Below are 24,588 nucleotides of genomic sequence, written 5' to 3'. Positions count from 1 at the left end.
ATAAAAAAGACACATGAATGAAATTTATATCTATTTCAATAGCTTTTGTCCAATCAGTTACAGACAAAACACTTGTTAAAACACTATTTCACAGAACAAAAAGAATATGTACTGCCGATATATTAGAAGAGGAAGTTGTGATTGTTAAAAAACGCTCAAAGAATAACGGATACCCACTGAAACTTATTCAGAAATATAGAAAAAGTGAAGATAGGAAACCCAACTTCAGTTCAACGGTGAGGATGTCACATGGCCAATCAATATGGGACTAAAAACTGCATTGACAAGAACATATCCTGCAGCTAAACTGATTGTCGTCTAAAAAGAAACATGTTTCTTAACACAATCGAGGGCCAATAAGTATCCTTTTCATGTTACCAGCCACTTTGTACACAAATTTACATGTATCTGCCAAAGCAGTTATATTGGTAGAACAGAAAGGAGAGCCTATGTCCGATTCAAAGAACATATCCTGAAAAATTTAAGGTGAAATGGATTAAAAGCATTCAGCAGTACTATCTCAAGTCATCTCCTTGACACAGGACATCAACTCTATACACTGAAATGTTTTAAGATGAATAATAAACAGTCAAGCCTTAATGTTTCGAAATTTGCCGAAGAAATAGAAATAAAACGTCTAAAACCAGATCTGTGTATCCAAAAAGAAACAGTGATAAATATGTTACAAAGTTGCCAATTATTGCAGTTTTATTGACTTTATTCACTCGCAACTTCTGAAAAACTCTATTCTATAACTCACCAAAACTTTTGTTTAGAATATTATTTCATCTACATAGATCACCTCATTTACTACCTATCTTGTATGGATAAACTTCCCCATGGTCATATGAAAACTTGATGTCAACATTATCGTTCGGTACTCATACTCAGTCAGTTTCCTAACTTTTATTATCTGTATGCACTTAATTCGGTTGAACTTATTCGTGGCCATGAATTTGCTACACAGTAATCTATAGCCTTGTCTTGTTAGGACGAATTATGCATTGCAACTCATTCACATGTGAAATAAGTTTATTAATGTTCCAAGTCTATTAAATAATTCATTCACGATGTAACTAGGCGGTGTAGCTGTAAATAATAATAAACCAGTCGAATAAATTGGATTCGACATATTCTAAATGCATTATTTAAGAAACCTTGTTCAGAATAATTGATTGAGTAATATTTATTTACTAGCATACTGTACAGGTTTTTCAAAAAGCTACGTTTGTGATCATACATCTGGTAATAGTGTTCGAATAGGTTAGAAAGAGACTTTTTACTGTTGTCTGTACTACAAAAAGTATCTACCAACACTTCCACATATACTGAAAAGGTTTAAAAACACAACTCAGACCTTTTAACATATCTTATAACTTCTGGTGACTTTATTGTTTTTTTATATCGTCCGTTATTCGGCAAACTTGTATGATGAGGCTTCGGAAAGCACAACGATATTAATAGTTTAGTTGTTAATTCAGGCAAACTTAGCCTTACTTACAACAAAATACCTCGAACATTAGTACACATAACAACGAAAACGTAAAACTAAACAGTAATATGTACTAATATTCCAAGTTTTCAAACACAAAAGCTATGTTATTATTTGTAAGCTATCAACAAACCTGGGCTGCTTTCCGCCTTTGAATCATCTTCAAATGCTTGATTTACCTCAGATCTCTTGTATTCGTCTTTTTTGATGATTCTTCTGTATTTTTCAATAGCTTGCAAACGACTAGACGCACGTAATGAGGTACGTAGGAACTCTTTTTCTCCCTCCTTTTCTTTTTCTAAATCCTGCCTTTTTCTGACTTCTTCCGCATAGAATTCCAAGTTTCTATCTTTTAACAGCAGATAATTTGAAGAAAAAGACCTTACCCTTTTGATTTTCCATAGCGAGTATCAAACAATGGACAGTCACTAACGTCACCTTAAAGTAACGCAAAGATTCGAAATATCACCTATACGCTGTGGTCAAAAATGGGACAAGTAGCTCTGGACAGAATAAAAAAAACTCCCGCCTAACGGGCTTCTGCGCCTAGTTGTAGTGGATCATCAATGCACACAAGTAAACACCAAGATGAATTTTGCGATTAAAGAGAAAAAAGAATTACTAAGTTACAGTGAGATACTGTAATAATCCTTAGAAGTTGTCAGGTTTTGTCTTAAAGAACTGCTGAAAAATCGTTTAAGCTAGCCCAACTGAAAGCGATTTTTAACATTTGACTACTCTCAAGGAGTAGAAGGTGTACCTATAGCCCCTTCAGCTGTGTTGCATGTTTAGTTCCTGGCTGTTACCCCAAGGGCTCTTGTTAGGATTCACGGAAGTGTTTAGGGTGCTTATAGTCATTGGAATGTCACCTTTGGAACGTCTTTACTTTAATGGGTTAAGGTTGAATAGTTCGAGGCTCTCTTGATTAGACTTGAATTTGACTCCCCTAAAGATGTAATTTTTAGGTGTTCGACAATCTTTCCGAGCACCATACAGATTCGTCGAGATTGATAAACTCTTGAGTGTGTAATTGATGTGCTACCAAGCAAGATCGCAGGCACATGGCGACTCCACCCTCCCTTCCTGTTGTAGCTGTAAATAATTCCCCAAAATCAATAGCTCATTAAGTGTTCGACATTGGATGCTGACCACGTTGTTTAAGTGGACTTGTTTAACTGAAGGCTTTCGGTCATGCATCCGTACCAGATCACGTTGCAACCCGGCGTGGGACACAGCTCCTACGTCTCAATAGTCAGTTAAGAACGAACGCCTCTCGATATATTGGTAACGTATCAAATATATCTTTCCTACCTCTTTTCGTCTGACTTCTATTTGGCCAAAAGGGTTTCGATTATAGAAGGTGCTACTGGTAGCTAATTGTAAAGTTAGAATATCAGTCGTCTCCTCAGTGGTGAGACCGACGTGATCTGGCACACCAAGCCAATAAACTGTGAGTCTGTTTCTTTTTGGAATATTATTATTCATTGTTATTCTTTATTTGAATTTTATATATTGTGATATACTTTTTTTTCGCGAGTTTTTCCCGGATATATTTTAATTGGACATTTTTCGTTCTTTATATTACTATGACGGAACACTCACCTAAGGGTTTTAAGTTAAAGTCTATTTCCCCTACTTCGATTCAGTTAACGCCATTTTGGCCTGACAATATGGAGTCCTGGTTCTGCTACGCAGAAGCTGATTTTTGCATGCATGGAATCACGGACTCGCGCACACGATTCCTGGCGGTAGTTAAGGCGTTACCGCGCGAATTTAACAAATACGTAACACCTAGTATGTTTGCTAGTGATGTCCCGGAACCTTACGAAACTCTCAAACGGTCGATTTAAAACACGGAGAACGAGTCAATCAATCTGTGATATTGAGGTTGTTCTCCTACACTCACCATTCAGACTCATGTTTCTAATTTTTGTGCTGGATTAACTATTCTACTAAGACAACCTATAACATGCTAACTCGGACTTTTACATGAAAACTGTGTGGCAGGCATCGGATGATGAAAAAAACAGACTGTAAAGGATATGGTTGCTATTTTACTCAACACTCTACTCTCTATATGCACTCCCTGTTCTTCCTCATTCCAACCTTGACTTCCCTCCTTCATTGGAACCTACTCCACCTTGATAAATATCACAACTCATTGTTCTTTATTACTGCATTCTCTCCTCTGGAGCCCCTCATCACTGTTCACTCTTGCAACATGAGCTAGTATCAATTTAATCTAATAATTTATCATACCTCCATCTGTTCCACTAATAAATGTTAAGCACTGGTTATCGTTCATATCCAAATGCCTTGCTGCTCCTCAGTTTCTTTTTTTTCTTCTCTTCAGAATCTTGTTCTGAGGGTGAAGCTATGTAACTTCTGACATCTGGAACAAGCTCGACGAACGCGCTTTCCCAAGGTCATAGTTCGAACCAGGCGCTCCACAAGCCTACTTTATAACAACTATAAACTTAAAAAGCTGCATTACATAAATACTTAGCACGACCGAAACCCTAATACACTTTTTGTCGAGATTGGATCTGGTATGTAACGTGGACGCCATGCCCCTTTGGAAACTATTCTTATGAAAATACATTATATCTGAACGACTGAACTGCTATCAAATTTTATATATTATAATTACTAAACAACCTTGCTTGGGATGCATACTGTGAACCAGTATATGTTGTAGATCATGCCTGTAAAAATGGTGTGTACCTGCTATTGCAGAAATATATTATTATTATTAACTGATCGACAACGGTTAGACCAACTCCTTAACAATATCGACCTGCAACATGGTTCTGCGACAGACACGTTGCTAAGAATGAGAGAGGTTATCGGCCAACGAACTTTCGATGGTGGCCTATTCAGACAACTTTTCTTGTCTAAACTTCCTCAACAGGTGCAAGCAGTTCTCACCTCATTTCAAAACGACGCCCTAGACGAGCTGGCTGCATCTGCCGACCGCATCTTAGAGGTCACAAAATCTACTAAGGCCGAGGTCTTTTCAGTCAAAGAAAAACCTCAAACGACCCAGAATGACATTACCGAACTATGTCATACACTGACACGCTATCTTCGATTTCGTAATGACCGTAGTCGGTCAAAATCCTCACGTAGGAGCGTTTCACGTAGGCGATCTGTCTCTCGTGATCGAGAGACAGACAACCTCGACTGTTGCTGGTATCACAACCAGTGCGGTAAATCCTCTAGAAATTGCAGGAAGCCCTGCAATTACCCGAAGTCTAAGGCGACTGACACAAATTAAAACTCGGGAAACTTTCAAGCCGGCACGCGTTAACGGCAACCGTAGCCGGCGAACACAGACGCCTCTTACATGTCACGGATGTGACTACGAAAGTTCGCTACCTCGTCGACACCGGAGCAGAAGTAAGCGTTCTTCCAGCAAATCCCGACGACAGACTTCGCGAGTCTGTTTTCAGTTTACAGGTGGCAAACAGAAATCCGATCGCTACTTACGGTAAAAGGTACATCTACCTTAACGTAGGTTACGCAAACCCATACACTGGATTTTCGTTGTTGCAGATGTCTCTATGCCAATCATCGGTATAGACCTGTTACAATAACACAATCTACTAATCAACACTCGCTCAAGAAAGTTAATAGACGGAAACACTAAGTTATCCGTTTGCGTAACTCCTTTTTCTGGTTGCAGGTTATCCCCAGTCACAATTAAGCACACCATAGACCCCCTGTACCAATCATTACTCGACAAATACTCCGGGATATACCAACCGCAATCGAAATTGCCTTCTGTAACCAGCAATGTTACACATCACATCTCGACTACAGGACCACCTGTATTCTCGAAAGCCCGTCGACTCGCTCCCGAAAAGCTTAGGTTAGCCAAAAAAGAATTCGACCATATGGTAGACTTAGGGATAATTCGACCATCAAATAGTCCATGGTCATCCCCATTGCACATGGTCATTAAAAAGGATAGCAACGATTGTCGGCCAACTGGTGATTATCGGCGTCTGAATGCTAAAACCATTCCCGATCGTTAACCGTTGCCTCACATTCACGATTTGACAGCTACCTTGAAAGGTACAACTGTCTTTTCGAAAATCGACTTAGTTAAGGCTTATAACCAAATACCGATGGCAACCGACGACATTCCTAAAACCGCCATCATCACCCCTTTCGGCCTAAGAAATGCGGCTCAAACCTTCCAAAGGTTTATAGACGATGTCTTCCGAGGTCTCAACTTCGTACATGCGTATGTTGATGACTGTCCAATAGCAAGTCCGGACAGAGAATCACATCTCAAGCATTTGGACATTGTTTTCGATCGACTCCAAAGGCATGGCATTACTGTCAACATTCAGAAATGCCAAATCGGAACAAACTCTTTAGACTTCTTAGGACACACTATTGATGCTCAAGGCATCCGACCCCTTAGAAGCAAAGTGGCGGCCATTCTGGATTACCCAGAACCGACCACGATTAAGCAGTTGCGAACATATCGCTAAGGCAACCCTGCTTGCGCATCAAGACACTCAAGCGCTCACTAGTATCGCCGTAGACGCATCCGACTCAGCAATCGGAGGAGTCTTACAACAATGGGTTAACAACTCGTGGCAACCTTTAGGATTTTTCTCGAGACGGTTGCTAGACGCGGGATCTAGGTACTGCACGTTCGGTAGGGAACTCCTAGCTATGTACTGTGCTGTACGACATTTCCAACATTCCATCGAAGGAAGAGAATTCACACTTTTTACTGATCATAAACCTCTTACCTTCTCCTTAAGTTCATCTTCAGACAAGTACTCACCTCGAGAGTCTCGACAACTCGACTACATTTCGCAGTTTGCTTCAGATATACAACACATTTCTGGAGCAAACAATGTAGTCGCACACGCTTTGTCTCGAATAAGTTCCTTGAACAGTTTCCAGGGAATCGACCTTCTTAACCTCGTTCAGTTTCAAAAAGACGACATTGATCTTCAGCATGAGTTTTCCTCGACAACTCTTAAACTAAGTATTAGGCAGATGGGAACAGGTAAGGAAACCTTACTTTGCGACACATCTACAGGTAGGGATCGTCCAATAGTACCAAAACATTATCGACGCAACGTCTTCAATACGTTGCACAATCTTTCTCATCCAGATGTCCGTGCAACAATCAAGCTTATAGCCGAACGGTTTTGCTGGCCTGGTATGAATAAAGACGTGAGGGAGTGGGCACGCTCCTGTGTAAGCTGCCAGAAATCTAAGGTCATAAGACATAACAAATGTCCCTTAGGCTCTTTCAAAACCCCTGGCGCTCGCTTCGACCACGTTCATCTAGATTTGGTAGGACCCTTACACGATTCAAACGGATACTCATATCTCTTAACACGCGTAGACCGTTTTACTCGATGGCCAGAAGCAGTACCGATTAAGGACATTACTGCTGAAATTGTGGCTTGCGCTTTCGTTGAACGATGGGTTGCAAGTTTCGGCTGCCCTTCAACCATCACTACAGACCGCGGACGCCAGTTCGAGTCTGAACTCTTCCGTTGTCTGACCTCACTATTAGGAATCACTCGCTTCCGAACGACCGCCTACCACCCACAAACAAACGGGTTGGTAGAACGTTTTCATCGACAACTTAAAGCTTCACTATCAGCTACAAACGTTTCACAGTGGATAGACGCTCTTCCACTCGTCTTACTAGGTATCCGCAATGCAGGCTTACAAACTCTATGCGTTCAGTTAAACCTGCTCACACTCGACCTCAATCATTATGTTTTCGTTCAACCTGAATAACGACATAGTACACACGTCTTCGTTCGTCGAGACTCACATCGACGACCTCTCGAATCAGCATACGAAGGACCCTTCAAAGTTCTTCAACGCGAACCCAAGTACTATGTCGATAAGAACGGCACGAGTGATAGCATCAGTTTCGATCGCTTAAAAGCAGCGTACTTAGAAGGAAACCCTAGCTACGTCGAATTTCCTTCGGTACAATCGTACGACACGACTCCTACACTCGTAGTACCCTACACGACAGCCGACACATAACTTGATACTTCTTCAACGTTGACAGATAAACCTAAAACAACGCGTTCTGGAAGAAGAGTAAGATTTCCAGAATATCTTAACGACTATTGCACGTAGGACACAAGCTTTATGTCGAATTCCCTTTTCATTATTTATTGTAAAAAAATAATTTTTTAATATGCTCATTTTTTTATTTATTTAAAAAAACAAAAAAACAAAACATTTCTATTTTTTGAGCGTATTTATATTTTTTTATATAAAAAAACACATTTTTTTCCGGTCGCCTTTACGCTGTTGCAAGTGTATTGGTTTATTTTTTTTCCCGCTCATCTTGTGTCCTTACGCAAGTACGAGGGTATTTTCGACATGCACTCACACGTTCCATTTTTTCTCTTTTCCAGGACGGCTGGAAAAGAACGACGAAGTTTCCCAAGGAACCGAAATTTTGATTGTATTTTATTTCTTTATTGTTATGTTGTACCTCAGGGTCCCTTAGTTTAAGGAAAGACGACCAGACGCTGCTAAACGAAGCAAGCTATCAGAAGAGTGTTTACCAACGACAAACTCGTTGGGTTTAAACTTCTGGCTGGTCACGTCTTAGGGGCATCACTACCTCACTGGGGGGGGAGTGATCTGTAGCTGTAAATAATTCCCCAAAATCAATAGCTCATTAAGTGTTCGACATTGGATGCTGACCACGTTGTTTAAGTGGACTTGTTTAACTGAAGGCTTTCGGTCATGCATCCGTACCAGATCACGTTGCAACCCGGCGTGGGACACAGCTCCTACGTCTCAATAGTCAGTTAAGAACGAACGCCTCTCGATATATTGGTAACGTATCAAATATATCTTTCCTACCTCTTTTCGTCTGACTTCTATTTGGCCAAAAGGGTTTCGATTATAGAAGATGCTACTGGTAGCTAATTGTAAAGTTAGAATATCAGTCGTATCCTCACTGTTTTTCTGTCGTCGTGAAACAAAACATCCCGAGTATTGCTAGCTCTTGGTCCGTAATTTTGATAATATACCTATGTTCAGACTATAAATCAGCTTCCTAATTTTTTAAACCGCTGTGTCGGTTATAAATGCAAACATCTTGTTCTTTTCCACATATTTCACATTTTCCCTCGAATAGGTAGAATGGGAGGAAGTTTCTGATGATAATATAGCCAAACCGCATAACTAAAGAACCAGTCTTTCATATTAAGGATTGCAGCACGGCGAACGCGTGTTAGCTCTTTTATCTATTTTTACACTTAAAATCGGGCTTTCTTTTCAAAGTGTTGTCTGATCGGGCTGATGCTTCTCTTTCGAGTAAGGCATTCCTGTAACTGAACACTCTGTGAGCAAAATGAAACCTCACCTGTTGTTTGTTAGACTGCGGACATGGAACCAGAGACTATTAGTTCTAGTATGAGCAAAACAATTTAAAATAATAAGGGTGCGGAATGCTGATATAACGTCACCTCAAGTTCTACTATAAGAGCAATAAATTTAATCGTTTTAAGAGTCTATTGAGTGTTTGAAAAAACCGCCACTCACTCAGTTAAAAAATTCTGAGCAACCTGAATTGTGTAGGCTCCGTAAGTTAGACATGAAATAGCTGCTTGTATCCACTATTCGAGTGACTTTCTCACATATGTGGGTTCGAAACTAGGAACATGTATAGGTCAAAACATTTGATTGCTCGGTGAAGTGGCCATGATACACAAAAAATTTCGTCGGAGGCTGCACTGAAATTCAACGTTGTTTTCACGACTAGATGCAACTCCTTGGTCTTTCCCTGTCCGCGTTGAAGCGATTTGCGTTACCAGTATATTGGTAGGTATCAGCTTGTCTGATGGGTATTAGCACACTCTTCCTGGAACTACTTTCTAATCCTTAACTTTGGAACAGTCTAAGTAATTCCGCTAAGTTTGCCTGAAAATCAAGATGATCAGTCTCGCTAATTAATTTCTGCAGAGTTTTTTATTTTCTGGAAAATGTGCCGATGACTTCAACAGTCTTGGTAAGTCACTGGTGTAGAGGAAATAATGGAGCCTAAGAAGTCCCCTTTGGTATACCATTCTTAACCGAATTTCGTTCGAGCAGTCTCATGCCTGCTCTCACTCTCTATCCATCTACAGAAGAAATCTATTATCTACTGCTATTTTTTACTTGTTATTACAAAGCTCAATAGCTTCTTCATAGACCATAAATAAGAAACTTTACCAAAAACCCCTAACAAAAAGAGTTACAGTTTCGAGAAACTGACTACTTGAAAATCATTTTGAACTGATTTAAATGTTCTTCTTCAGCTTAAAAACAACGAAAGTTGATCACTTCATTGTTTACATAACATACTTTGTAGTACGTACCCTCAAGACGAGTACCCTCTGCCTGTAACCTATAGCAAAGAACTCTCCAGGCAGTCTCACCTAAGAGTGGGCTTTCAAGTATGACACACAATTTCCCATTTGTAGTCTGCACTTTTCAAAATATCGTCGGCAAAAACGAACACAATCCGTTCATAAGACAACTTCAGTAAAAGTCCATAACATAGCTTGTTTGCTTACATACTGCCCTAGCTCGGTCGAGATAATGTGTGAAAACATAAGACAATAGGATATTCCACCTGTCAGCTTAACACATTTCATACCAGTGCTATTTGTACTTTCGTTCCTCGTTCATTGTTCCACTCATTTTAGTCAAATTCCGTTTAGTTAATTACTAACATGGCATGGCTTTAACTCGAGCATCACAATCCCAGTAGGACTGAGAAAGTACTGTTAATAGGACTTACATCAGCTGGGGCCATGGACTCTATTTCCTTGGGGAAAACCCACTTCTTACCGTCAATATTTATTAAATACTTGTTGTGATCACCAGGAATGCAAAATCAAAGTAACTGGACAAACTCCGACAGACATATTTAAGGACAGACAACTCCATTAATAATAACATTACACAACCACAGAGAAACTATTTTAAAAGTCGAAGATGTGATAAATTATGACAAGTCCTCAGCAATACAAGTTTCTGTGTTTGATTGAATCAAATGTATCTCAAGTGAATTATTCATAACGTCCAAATTCTACCTCTGGAAATATATTGTTCATCAAGCATTTCTAAGTTTCTTTACATCAATTTCCAAGGTTACCGCCAAGCACGAACTTAAAGTTGATGGCGGACCAAGTGTTTTATGGTGAACTAGCGATATTAGGGTAGGACGTTTATTTCTTCTTTGAAAGCATCTGATTTTGAAGTTCTCCTCACTGATTTTATCCGTGGTATCTTTTTTCTTTCAAACTATTAGAACTTTATTATCACAAATACTGAATATGTTCACAGTACTTCCCTTGACGAATCTCATTATGATATCTACTGTTTCATCATTGTTGAGACCGTATTCTTTAAATATTAAGCTCGTTTGTCGGTGTGTCCTACGCTTCTAGTTACTGGTAGAGGACTGTGTTAGTGATTATTCAGTGGTCATTTATAGTTCAACCCTCAGTCTGGATCATCCTATGGAGACTGATATGTTTACACATATAGCACTCGGCTTTCCGAGCATGACACATGTCATGTTCGAAAAGAAGCGTGTGCATCTTTTACGCTGAATATTACTTGATAATACGGGTAGAGTAGACTAGGGTTAGGTGAATATCTGAGTGATAACATAGAATCTGTTTTCTATTTCTTTGCAAATACCTTGATCGAAAAATCTCAAAGCCTTCGTCTTTGTTAGCTTAGAATAATAAATCTCACATATCACACTTTTGGGACAGAATTTTTATATTCTGTGCGTGCAATTTAAGTGGTTGGTTAGCAACGGCTGTCATATAAGATTACTAAACAAGAACATTTCATAAGTATCGTTAGTTACGAGCAAAAGACTTTCAGAACTCATAAACATCTGGTAATTGACTTTTCACATTCATCAGTATAATCTCGTGAAACTACTTTATTTAAAATACTAAACGTTTGGCACAGCTGTAGTGAACAGGAATACAGGTGGGGACAACCAAATGTATTTAAACACAAAATTACGGTATATCATAGTAAAATCTGAGAACCATACAGTAAATATTCCATTAAAAAAATGTCAATCGAATGTTTTAGACTTGATTGTTCCTTAGTTTCCACAATAATCACTCTCTGTACTCGTTCTCTTCTCTTTAATTTTCTTAACCTTCTCTCTCCAGGTATCCCACTTTCGATTAGCGATACATGCTACTCATATCTTTCGACGCCGCTAGCACACACCACGCAGTGTTCAGTATTAAAGATCGTCATCCTCGTTTCCCTACATTAGCTAGTCACAGCACATTGCTTTGGTTTGACCAAAACGATAGGAGACTTCAAAATGTGACAGGTAGTCTAAATCGAGTGGAAAGATGACCCTTCCTAAACTAGGTTCCAGTGGCTGAATTAAATTCGTCTGTCTGTATCCTCTACGAAATATTTGCTTACTTTTTTCTGTCTAGAAGCTTCATTTACCGTTTCTAATTAAGAATCTCATCAGCTCTTATCACTACATTTTCCCCATAGTTATGAGTGACTGAATTAAGTCTCTGTTATGAGTCTTAATAAGATTTACTAGTTCATGTTCCTGTCATTCCCCGACAACTTGGATTTCAGACAACAGTTTCTATATGCCACTATCTCACAATTTTAGAGCATGCGAAAACAAAGATTCATTGAGAATAACATGAATTACTTTTATTTTATTAAGTTTTCGTCAACTGCTTACAACTTATGGTATTGTATCGTCAAAATAATCGTAGGAGCGACTGTGCCATCATAATGGAGCAAAGCTTCCAATAACGTTTGTAAAATCAAAATATTTTTAAAAGATAAACTCAGTGCGAGAGTAGCATATTTTGAAACACCAAAATAGTAATCAAAGGTCATAGAGCTAAAAACTTTTAGTTGATTACGTATTGAAGTAATTTAACGCAGGTGAATGATGATAAAGAATATCATGAGTTGAGATCAGTCAGTCAGAAGCAAAATTATGAACTTCAAAGAATTGGGAGTGATATAATCAAAGTATTAGAAACGTGTAGAAAAAGGTGGTATAATAAAGCTAGTGTAATGTTATTAAGACAAAGGAAAATTTACCACTGTTTCTCTCTGAAAACATAAATTCAGTGATTTATGTATGGAATATTAAGTCCCAATATAGTGTGTGGTTCACAGACTTGTCTTAGTATTTAGACGAAAATGTTTAGTTGAAATTCTATCATACAACGCATCTAATTGAATCCACCAAGTTTTAAATGTTGGATACCCACTACTAAATCTAGTCATGCAGGTCTTATCATTCACTTTTTATACGTCGGCGAAGAGTGACTAACTAAATGTTAAATTCATCTAAGTCTACTTTTTATCATAAGTCTCCTCTAGTTACTCTAAAAAAATTTAACGACTGTGACTGCAGTCCATCATTATCAAAGGAATTTAAATTCCGTACTTATCAATTTTTCAATACTCTTCATTTTTAGTCTTAATGGTGCTTTGGCTGAGTTCGGAAATACTGCACGACACACATCTAAAATATCTTTGTTCAAACGTCGTGAAGCAAATGGAGTTCGACCTGGACCCGTGAACAAGGTTCCTAAAGCTAGAAACTCAGTTGTAAGTTAACAAAAATAACAATATTATGAATGTATGTTTAATTATACCGTATGACGTATACTAATTGGTAACCTTAGCTTTCAAATAATGACGAATGTGATTTAGTTTTTTACAATAGGAAATCGGCATAGATTGGAAAATCATTGCAGACTGAAAATCTTGTCTTATGTCGGGAGCCTTCAACCTATGGGTCAAAGAGTCACAAAAATGGTTTATGTGCCACTTGATCAACTTTTCGATGAATAACTGATTAATCTCGTTTGTCATCATCCAGTTACTATGACTTTGAAAATATCGATTACAAGAATTCTTTAACTATCCCCTTGAAGTAGCACAGAGATATCACAGCTCATAGAGAGTTGCTTTCTTGGTCTGATAAAGACTCTGGATGTACTCAGATCTGTTAAAGAAATGTATTACTTATAAACAGAATTGCGTCCCTCTGGGCTAACCAGTGAGATACTCATAAGGTCTTTTACCTGTTCATCAATAGTACCATACTGTATTTACTCCTATATCTTCGTCCCGACCGTTGCTGCTACCTTGACGTGGTGGTCGGGCTTGCCTATCGTGATGAAGCAATCGAGCTATGCTGGCTGGAACAATCGTTCCTCGAGGTCCTACCATGCCAGACAGGTCGGTTGAAGAGCGGTGAGACTAAAAGCAGCAAACCCAAGGTCCGAAGGCGAAGTCGTACTGCTGACTGTACAGAGGTGTGACAGCAGTAAGGTGTTTCCTTCAGACAACCAGCATGACAGCGATGCTGCCTTCCCACAAGGAGGGGTGGGGTTAGAAAAGGTCGACCCTAAAAATGCACACCTCGCCTTATCCCACGGATATCCGTCTCCGGCGGTAAGGTCCTTTGAAGAACGGAGCTAACACAAAAACTACCCACAAAAAGGTCGTGTGTGACCAACCTTAAGCAGTTGTCCCTTGGGCACTGCGGTCACGCTCTCAGGTCATTAAGACCACTTCTAACCCAATTTCCTTTTCAGGTACCTCTAGAAGAATCCTTCCACGGTGTGGGCAACCGGGAAGTGATAACTGCCCTCATACCTCTAACAACACTCAAGACCACTGTATTCATAATCAATCTCCTTCTTCAATTCCTACTATTCCTTCTACCTTGACTTTCAACACTAAACTTCCTCTCTCGGTTTCCTCCTCAAGTGTCACCATGGCCAACGATTCTAGTGCGCGAAAAGCTGTCCCAGGTCTACTAAAACCTCGCTCCAAACTACACATTGGAGCCTTCAACGTACGTACCTTATGCCAAATCGGTCAACAGGCCTCCTTAGCTAAAACCCTAGAATCTCGTACCATTGATGTATGCTGTGTCTCCGAAACACGCATACAGGATCCCAGTGTGGTCATTCACTTGACCTCACCTCGCCAAAATGGACAGCCGACGAAATACACCCTCCGTGTATCTGGCGACCCGTTGGCTAGTTCTCGCGGACTTGCAGGTGTAGGCATAGCACTAAGTACAAGGGCAGAACAGGCACTATTAGAATGGATCCCCGTTAACAGTCGCCTGTGTGCTGTCCGGCTAAATGGCTCCGTAAGAACTCGGAAGGATAGGGACACACGTCGTTGCCTTTTTGTCGTTTCTGCCTAAGCTCCCACTGACTGCAGCCATGATGAGGTGAAAGATGACTTTTACAGAAAGCTCTCTGAGCTTCTTCAGAAATCTAAGCGCTCAGACATAGTAGTCGTAGCGGGTGACTTTAATGCCCAGGTAGGCAGCTTAAATCAAACAGAAAGACATTTAGGTGGGTGTTTTAGTATTCCGGCTCAACGAACCGATAATGGTGATCGTCTGTTGCAACTATGCTCAGACAATCGTTTATTTTTGGCAATTACTAATTTTAAACATAAGGAGAGACATCGTCTAACATGGCGACCACCTGCACCAAACCAACGATGGACTCAAATAGACCATATTGTCATCAGTCATCGTTGGAGAGGCTCAATAGAAGATTGTCGCTCGTATTGGAATACTTGTTTAGACTCTGATCACGCTTTAATACGAGTGCGCATTTGTCTGCGCCTCAATGGACGCAGGAAAAGTACACTAAGAAGACCCATTAGGATTGAACTGGAGGACGAAAAAGCCAAATGCGAATTCCAGAAACAACTGAGTTCACATCTAGGCAGTTCTGTAAACAAGACTGACCCAGATACTGCTTGGAAAGACATACGAACAGCTGTGGAAACAGCAGTAACATCTATTAGTCATTTAAACCATAGGGCTCCAAAAAACCAATGGATTTCTTCTAAGTCTATTTCACTGATGGATTCGCGTAAACTCATCCCATCAGGCTCTGAACATGACGAAGAGCGTAAACAAATTAGATCTAGGTTAACTAAAAGTCTAAGGAACGATCGTGAGCAGTGGTGGGCAACGAAAGCAAAAGAGATGGAAAAGGCAGCGGCTGTAGGCAACACCAGGCAACTATTCAGACTAATAAAAGAAACTGGAATTAAGAAGTCAAGTGTAAGTGAGACAATCTCGGAAAAAGACGGAACCCTTATCTGCTCTCAACCCAAACGTTTAGAACGATGGGCGGAACACTTTAAGGAGCAGTTTAGCTGGCCTTCAGCTACTGCACAACTACCCACTATTCCCAGAAAACCTGAATGGAACATTGAAGTAGGCCCCCCGACCCTACTTGAAGTTCAAAAGGCTATAGGTAATCTGAAACGAGGAAGAGCAGCTGGTCCAGATGGATTGGCTGCAGAGGTCTTTAAATATGGTGGTCCAATTTTAGCGATTAGGTTGACTAATATTCTGGCTAAAATCTGGGAGACGGATGTAATCCCATCCGACTGGTCACAATCACTTATTGTCCCAATATATAAAAAGGGGTCAAAATCATCCTGCGATAACCATAGAGGGATTAGTCTGACTAACATAGTATCTAAAATACTAGCCTCAATAATTATCAGGCGCCTAATTAAGACTCGTGAACTGCAAACACGAGAAAATCAGGCTGGCTTCAGACCTGGTCGTGGCTGTATCGACCACATATTCACCATTCGTCAAGTTTTAGAGCACAGACATGCTTATCGGCGTCCGACAATGATAGTTTTTCTTGACTTGAAAGCAGCATTTGACTCTGTAGACCGAGAGGTTCTGTGGCAGTGTCTGTCATTGAAAGGTGTACCTGAGAAATACATAAACCTTGTGAAGGCTCTTTACTCGAACACTATCAGTCGAGTGAGAGCTTTGGCGAACTGTCATATGATTTTACAACCTCAAGTGGTGTACGTCAAGGCTGTCCACTATCCCCTTTTTTGTTTAACTTCATTATAGACCTGTTGCTGGAAATAACACTCGTCGGCTGAATTTACAGGAATTGATCTCCTACCAGGAGGTTCACTTATCGACTTAGAATACGCAGATGACATAGTCCTGTTTGGTGAAGACACTGACAAAATGCAGAGTCTTCTGTTGGAACTCAGTAATAATGCCAGGATGTTTGGGATGCGTTTCTCCCCATCCAAATGTAAATTGTTACTCCAGGACTGGCCTGCGTCAACACCCGAACTAAGGATAGGGAGTGAAGTAGTCGAACGCGTGGACAACTTCACTTATCTTGGAAGTCTGATCAGCCCTAATGGGTTGGTGTCTGACGAAATCTCAGCACGGATTCAAAAAGCTCGTTTGGCTTTTGTCAACTTACGTCACCTATGGCGAAGACGAGATATCCGTCTATCAATTAAGGGACGAGCATACTGCGCATCAGTTCGCTCTGTTCTACTTTACGGCTGTGAAACATGGCCATTAAGAGTAGAAGATACTCGTAGGTTACTAGTATTTGACCACAGATGTCTTAGAAATATTGCTCGCATCTGCTGGGATCACCGGGTAAGTAATAGTGAGGTTAGACGCAGGGTATTAGGGAACGATGGTAAATCAGTTGATGAGGTGATGAATCTTCATCGACTGAGATGGTTGGGCCATGTGTTACGTATGCCTGAACACCGATTACCACGACGCGCTATAATGACTAGTGTAGGGGATGGTTGGAAAAGAGTTAGGGGCGGCCAAACCAAAACATGGCATCAGTGTTTGAAGTCACTAACTTCTAGCCTGAGCCATGTTGGCAGATGCAGACTACCTGGTTGGGGTCCGCGTGACTATCGTAACCAATGGTTGGAGACTCTAGGTGACATGGCTCAGAATCGATCACAATGGCGTAGGTGTATGCACTCTTTATCTTCCCTTAAACTATGAGATTAAAATTGCTTCATATCTCTCTTCCTTCCTGTACTATATCCTTATATACAACCTTTCTTTATATACTACCACCACTAAATTAATTACTTCTATGAATCCGGTGTTGATCTTGTTGTGCTAACGAGGTATGGCAACTTGGGCCGATGCATATATGTGCCTGGTCCTACGTTGTAGCTGACTGACCTATATCTTCGTAGTTAAAAACATGTTTTGGATACTGATCAGTCGGAAACTGAAGCAGATAAAATACTCTATATAAATAAGCCGTTTGTCCACGGTAAAAGCTATAATAAAATTTCAGGGTAGATAGGCGGTAACAAGGAATTATTCAATAAATTTATTATCCAAATCTATATGTCTTAAGACGTCAGTTTCTATGACAGGTGTAAAACGAGTATGGCGTTGTTGTAGATATTTAATGTCAATAAAAAAACATCAGTTCAATGTCATGTATTTAATTCATTGTCGTTTGTATATTATCTGTATCTGACCTGACAAATAAGTAGTAACAATGGGTTATTGGTTCGATCGTTTAACACTCAACTAATTAGACCGATCCCACCTATCTCAGTTCGGTTGGCTGAAAAGCACCACTAGCCTTTATGTATATCAGAGAGTGTGATTTAAAGTTGTATATCTGACCATGTATTCAGTTGCTGAATTCCGACTACTACAAAAGAGCCACCCAATATTAAAGGTGATAAAAATAAACAAATATCGTTTTTGTGAAATGCACCACTATATTTCAATGAAAAAAAGTTGATGTTTTCATAGTTTAGAAATTTTATCTCCATATCTATCAAATCTAACTGTAGTTTTGTTTTAAAAGTTTTGAAAATTATTGATTTAAGTTTATGTACATTAATTCGTTTTATGTTGCCTTGTTTGTTTATATGCTTCAGACATGTGTAAATAGAATTTCGAAAAATTCACATACTTGTTTGCATAAATTGTTTTTTTTAAATGACAAAGAAGACAGTAGAGCAGAATAAAGGAAGTTTCAATTCCTGCATAATTTATACATTATTACTTTAAATCCAAAAAAATCACCGATTCAAAATTATCATAAGATTAACTCACATTTATCTGGAACCTAAGAAGTGAATCTGTAGCTTGGTGGTAGAAACGTTTAAGTCATAGCTTCAAATCTTTTTCCATTCACTTGAAGTATCTAGATAGTATCATGAGAGTTCATACATAAAATATTGATTTGTTGCCAATTGTATAAAGCTATACTTGTTACATTTAACTTTAATTGTCCATAGTTTTCAACCAAAGTGACATTAAAAGTTATGAATTTTATGATCTCCCATACAATATCGTCACTCCCTCACTTAAACACATTATAATTGTTTGGTAAAATAAATTTCAGTTCTGTTGCTCTGTTACATTTGCTTATCAATTGTTCGGATTTAAAAATCAAAGTGGAATTGGTTAGTTGACATTATCTTATTCACATAAAGAAATAGTTAAATGATCAAATGATTTCAAAATTAAAAATCTTGTTTATTTACCATTAAAGCTAACTTGTCTATATTTCTCGAAGGCCATACGCCCAAAATACACCCATTTCTCTATATGTGCTATTATTTTCTGAGTCATTGTATCAACTCAAACATATATAACTTTTTGGCGATCTTATTTCCCTATGGATCTGATTTCTTATACAAACAATTTCTCCATCTTCAGTCCAAATTCTTTATGATGCGTAAACACCCTTTTTCTTAAATTATATATGGTCGTGTACTAGCTTCTAAGTTGCTCACATAGAATCAGGAATGTCAAACTATTTTCACCAATGTGCATGAGATTGAATCAGAATTCTTGAAACTAATAATTGAGAACTAAGTGTTTATTCAGTCTGCATATGATATTTCCCATTATCTTTTGCATGCGTAAATCCACTAGTTTTTATAGCCTACTGCCTGTGTACAACACCTGACATATTTTAATTACTGAATCCACTTTAAAAACTCACTACTGATTGGTGAAATTTTTCAACATTCTCCCTTCTCTTGAACTATTAATGCATGGGTTCAGATTAGTGACACTTAATTCATTACCAAGAAGTCTTCAAGGATCTAACTATGATTTAATATTTTTCACTTGTTTATCTAATTTATTCTTGATTTACATTGACTGTTTGAATCAAGAAGGTATTTGGTCGGTAATTAGGTATGTTCAAGTTTTTTCAATGATTTTTTAGATATTGATTTTAGTCTATGTATAGGCCTATATGGTTTTTTTCATATATGTACTGTTTATTGAACTCTGTATGTGTTTCAAATACCACTGCAGAAAGTATTTCTTAAAATATAAATTGAGTGTTATTATCTAACAAAAATATTATCATATATAAAACTGAGTTAGCTTGTGTTGTTCTTTAGATTTTTTATTTAGTATTAATCGGTTATCAAATGCAGATCAATGTACCGGGGCCCACAGAATAGTGCTATCACTAGGTTGTTCAAACTTAATTAGTTAGTGTGGGGTTTAAACCTGCAACCTACTGGTTAAAAGCCAAGTTTTAGATATTATTTAACTGATCCACCTATGAATTATAGGTTTTTGAAAATAATTTTCCATCGCAGACACCAAGGTGCACTGAAACTAAATGTGAATTTAGAGCAATCTAAAGATTGTTACTTGTTATTGTAGTCCTGTGTACAATCTTTAAAGCGTGGGAATATGATTTATCTTAAAACCATGTTTTTCTTCCTCATTCTTGACTACCAAATACTGCCACATAATGTCGGAGTTGTTGAATTCAATTCGGGATGACGGGATAAAGTTATACATATAAACTGCCATAATTAGTTGGTAAAATCCACGTTTTAGTTGCCAGACACACGATGAGATCATCCCAAATCAGTTGATAATTAACTCCGCCAGCTGAGAATTTCAAGAACAATAAAAACCCTATGAATAAATGATATAAGTTAAATATATATGTTTACAAAAGCATGTTTAGCCGCGGAATTCGAAATCAGAATTGGTGTTCTTATTTAATTCAGAATGTAGTGTGTGATGGTCTATTTGTCCTATGGGAAATGTGCTCTTTCTCTCTCTCTCTCTCTCTCTCTCTCTCTCTCTCTATATATATATATATATATATATATATATATATATGCTCCCTGTATAGTGTAATTTTATTAGTAAATTTAATATTTAGTGGGTGACATGTTATTGCTTACCGATAATTTTGGCATCGTTTTTCTTTGTACATTTAAAGTAAGAATAAAACAATTGAAGTGATTCATATTTTATTTAATTATTTCCAATATTTATTAAATAATTCATATGTTTATTCGATATTGATCTAATTCTCTTAACTTCAGTTGATTGTATCTATTGATGTTAGAGTAATTTTCTGTCAATCTTTCCTAAATATATTGATTTTTTACTTCCTATCTATTTTCCACTATGTAGGTCACTATTTAAAAGTCTCAGATCATTATCTATCTGGTTCTTTTTTGTTTCTTCTTATTACCTAATGTAATACATAACCTACTGAGAGTTTAACTTTTGTTAGGTTATTAATTTTATTTTCTAATTATGTATTTGATACACATATGAAACTAAATTATAATGTACTATGTTGAATTAATCCTTTCAATTGACGTCATAGCAACAGTTTATTGACTAATAAATATTACTGTTGATTTTTACTGATAATTCAGTAGTGTTAGCATTATTATTCACCAGAAAAGTATAATGTACACAATGTATAAAATAATTATAGATTTTTATTATCATAGTTGAAGGCGTGAGTCAATTGAAGCTAGACCACCAAGGAAAACCTGGAAGCACTGGACAGCCATTTCGTCCTGTTGTGGGACTCCTCAGCAGTGCGCATCCATGATCCCACCTCGCGAGATTCGAACCCAGGACCTACCAGTCTCGCGCCAGAGCACTTAACCGATAGAGCACTGAGCCGGCATCCGATGGTGTTTATTGTCTAACTCCAAACAATCCACGAAGTTGAGCGACCGTTCATCAACTGTCTTCAGTAAGTTCCTATCTCACAGCAGACGTGGTTTGAACTCCACTGGTCACTGCTTCTCACTAGAACTCCAGGATTTACCTCTCGAAGTCAGTCACTAGTGAGCATACGATTATAATCAGAAGGGTTTTTGTGGAGATTTAGTATTTTCAGAGTTGAAATCATGAGTCATTTGACGCTAGACCACCAAGGAAAACCTGAAAGCACTAGACGGCCGTTCCGTCCTATTGTGGGACTCCTCAGCAGTGCACATCCACGATCCCACCTCTCGAGATTCAAACCAAGGACCTATCGGTCTCGCGCACGAGCGCTTAACCTCTAGACTACTGAGTCAGCATCCAACGGTGTTACTGTTTAATGTCTTACTGGTGACTCGATTCAAGAGATGTTTCCTGGAGTTATAGTGAGAAGCAGTTACCAGTGGAGTTCAACCATCACTCATTAGATTCTTTTTCTCAAAATGTAAACTAGTAAGGTCTTTTTATATATAATTCTTATAGACTCTTTTTCAGTTTGTATTAAATCAATACACTGAACATTTATTCTTAACCACATATTTATCATTTAACGATTGAATAGTGAATGAATCTGTTTCAATGAATACAATACTTGGAATTTGACTTTTAGATTATTAGTTCAAGTTCTATTTCATTTGGTAAGCTTTGAACAGTGCAGTGGTATTTTTTTATCACATAACATTAAACTCAATGGTGTATAAATTCTTAAGATGTTGATTAATCATATCATTGCACTGAATTAAAATATACGAACCTCAAAACATACTATGCAAACAATTCTGTTATACTAACTGATTATTTCATAATAATGGATCATGTAACCTTCAGAATGCTTTAAATTATTCCGGTGATACTAGTTTTTGTTTTACTCTTTAGAATATCAGTGATATAGTCTATCGGCTTATTCAATTTGTCCTCCTTCCTGTCACATTTCAATGTACGCACATGAGATGTTATGACCATTACTGTATTAATATCTAATAGTTATCGTTTTAAAATGATCCTTTAAAAATATTCCTCGTAACCTAGTAGGATCCAAAAATACAGTCTTGCATACTACTGATACTGAATAACTAGAAACATAGGGATTCATTTCTTTAAAAAAAACTTAATGTGAATTCAGTTTATAGTTTACGGATAGGTATATGTAACTAAGTTTAAGCTTAACGGCTTAATTGTTAAATCAGTGAACTACATTATGTTGTAGTTTACATCTCTGTTAACAAATAGAAAAGAAGTAATAGTGTCTTTTTACTAGCTGTTTTGTATATGTAAGGTTCATTTTCAATGCGTTCGTATTATTATTGCATTACTTCAGTACCAAATATTCTTATTTAAATTAAATGACAATTTTTAGCTAAACAGTAGAAATTGACGAAATACAAATGAAGTAATATTTTGTTTTTAATTGATTTATCGTCATCTATGCGTCAGGTATTTTTAGGATAACCACACTTTTTTCATAACTTGTCCTTTTTGGAAAAAATGCACTTTACTGTCCACTAAGCAAATTGATTGATAATTAAGTTTTTCTCAGTAAGTATGTACATGTTTCGGTATCCGGATATGATCCCAAACAGTAACTACTTGACCCCTTAGAGTTTAAGAAGTAATTATATATAGTTGGCTCTTCAGTACAACTAACTATATGATGCAAAAATCCAATCTGTGACATTAAATTAGACTTTAAAAACTTAACTTTATAGGGGTAAATATTGAATTTTTGAGTTGAATATTGAATATTTTCAATTAAACTATGTGTTTATCCACATGAAAAATAATAGAATAAACACCTACTACATCATTAACTTTTCGCTCATTTATGTACTAAACTTATAAACAATGATAACTGTTTAAAAAGTTATATGTAGTACAGCTACTGTATCAAAATTGAAATAGTGAAAATTTGTAGCTTGGGTGGATGATTTTGGTGGAGTGGTGGTTCGGTCGTGGAGCTTTCATCGTTCTTCTGAACGACATCATCAGCACAAACTTCAGGTAGAAGTAAAGTATTCGACTTTCTCCACATATGACTCACAGCTTGTCCCGTGGATCTCGATCTTGATTGGTTATCGCTGACCTCTAACCTGTCATTATCTGCCTTTTTATTTTGGTCGTATCTCCCTTTGGTCTGATTCTTGACCCTATATTTGTCCATGGCTTTTCTGATTGGTTGATAAACTTGATCGATTTCGACGTGTCTGTTGACTGACCTGAGTGCCAAGCTTCTAAGAACTCCCTGATGTTCTTAGTATTCCCTCCATCGGAAATTTAGACATTGATCCAATCGAATGTGTGTCCACATGCATTGATATAAGTGAAGATATATCATGGCGTTTGATCTCTAATCATGATAAAGACTATATGGTGATGAACTTTGATTAACTTCACTAAACTAAAGTAAATCCGGTTGACAGCTAAAAATCATCTGTTTCACTTCTGTGAGCGTCAACAATAGGTTTTATTTATTTCATCAATTTATATTCTAAACTGTAAACCATTATTATATTACTCTTTTTACTTCTTCATGGTTTCGTTGAATGATTTTTAAATAATTAACTGGAAATAAAATTCCCTTTTAAGAAATATATACTTGACTCTCATGCTCTTTAACACTTATTAACAATTTGTGTTGTCTACCACCTTCCACAAAACTTACTGTTTCAAAAATACATTTTGTATGATGTTGAATATTATGCAAAGTAGTGACAATCTTGTGAGGACGGCCCACGGGTGAACTCGAGGAAGCTCAAAAAAGCCGAAGGTATTCCATCCAATCGTCTTTTGGAAGAATATTCCAGAATCCCTACGTGTAGCTTCTCTATTGGACAAATGTTAGAAAAGCCTGTTTGCGTATTAGAGGACTATAATTATGATTTCATTTTTACTAAAAACTATAAATATCTGACATTTTTGTACCATATTTGACACTGTTTGGAATAGCGTTCCTTTCACTTTTCTTTTTTCTTCTCATTTGCGACCTGGAGGGTTCTAGCATTCAAGAACTCAAGTTGTACGCGGTGTATTAAGAAACTGAGCTCTAGATATAACAAGTATCTTATCCAAAACTGATATTTTAACAAGTTGAATTCTTAAATGTCCTTTTTCATCTTCACTTTACTGGTTCCTAGTTTAATTTAGATTTTGTTTTCCCTACCTCAAACCGAATTTTTTGGAGGGATTTTTATAATAAATA

At 37.8% G+C, this 24,588-nt stretch overlaps 2 protein-coding genes across 2 annotated transcripts in view; one reads left to right on the top strand and one right to left on the bottom strand.

Moving 5' to 3' along the window:
* Positions 1-1,894, bottom strand: part of Smp_162790 (cell polarity protein) — a gene marked incomplete at its 5' end in the record, with an annotated part of 31,490 nt that extends 29,596 nt beyond the window's left edge. Inside the window, 2 exons of the mRNA XM_018790033.1 lie at positions 1,626-1,841; positions 1,879-1,894. Coding sequence (XP_018655416.1) covers positions 1,626-1,841; positions 1,879-1,894 — 232 coding nt within the window. The remainder of the gene's footprint in view (positions 1-1,625; positions 1,842-1,878) is intronic.
* Positions 1,895-10,672: 8,778 nt separating this feature from the next.
* Smp_075260 (hypothetical protein) lies at positions 10,673-24,005 on the top strand (the record flags this gene model as incomplete). The annotated part of the gene is made up of 3 exons (XM_018790032.1): positions 10,673-10,713; positions 12,997-13,129; positions 23,976-24,005. 3 exons carry the CDS (start codon positions 10,673-10,675, stop codon positions 24,003-24,005), a joined length of 204 nt encoding a protein of 67 aa, XP_018655415.1.
* Positions 24,006-24,588: the final 583 nt, after the last annotated feature.

The sequence above is a fragment of the Schistosoma mansoni genome, chromosome W (assembly GCF_000237925.1).
Source record: "Schistosoma mansoni strain Puerto Rico chromosome W, complete genome".
In the NCBI taxonomy this organism is placed as follows: Eukaryota; Metazoa; Platyhelminthes; class Trematoda; order Strigeidida; family Schistosomatidae; genus Schistosoma; species Schistosoma mansoni.
This window is presented reverse-complemented; position numbering and strand designations above follow the sequence as displayed.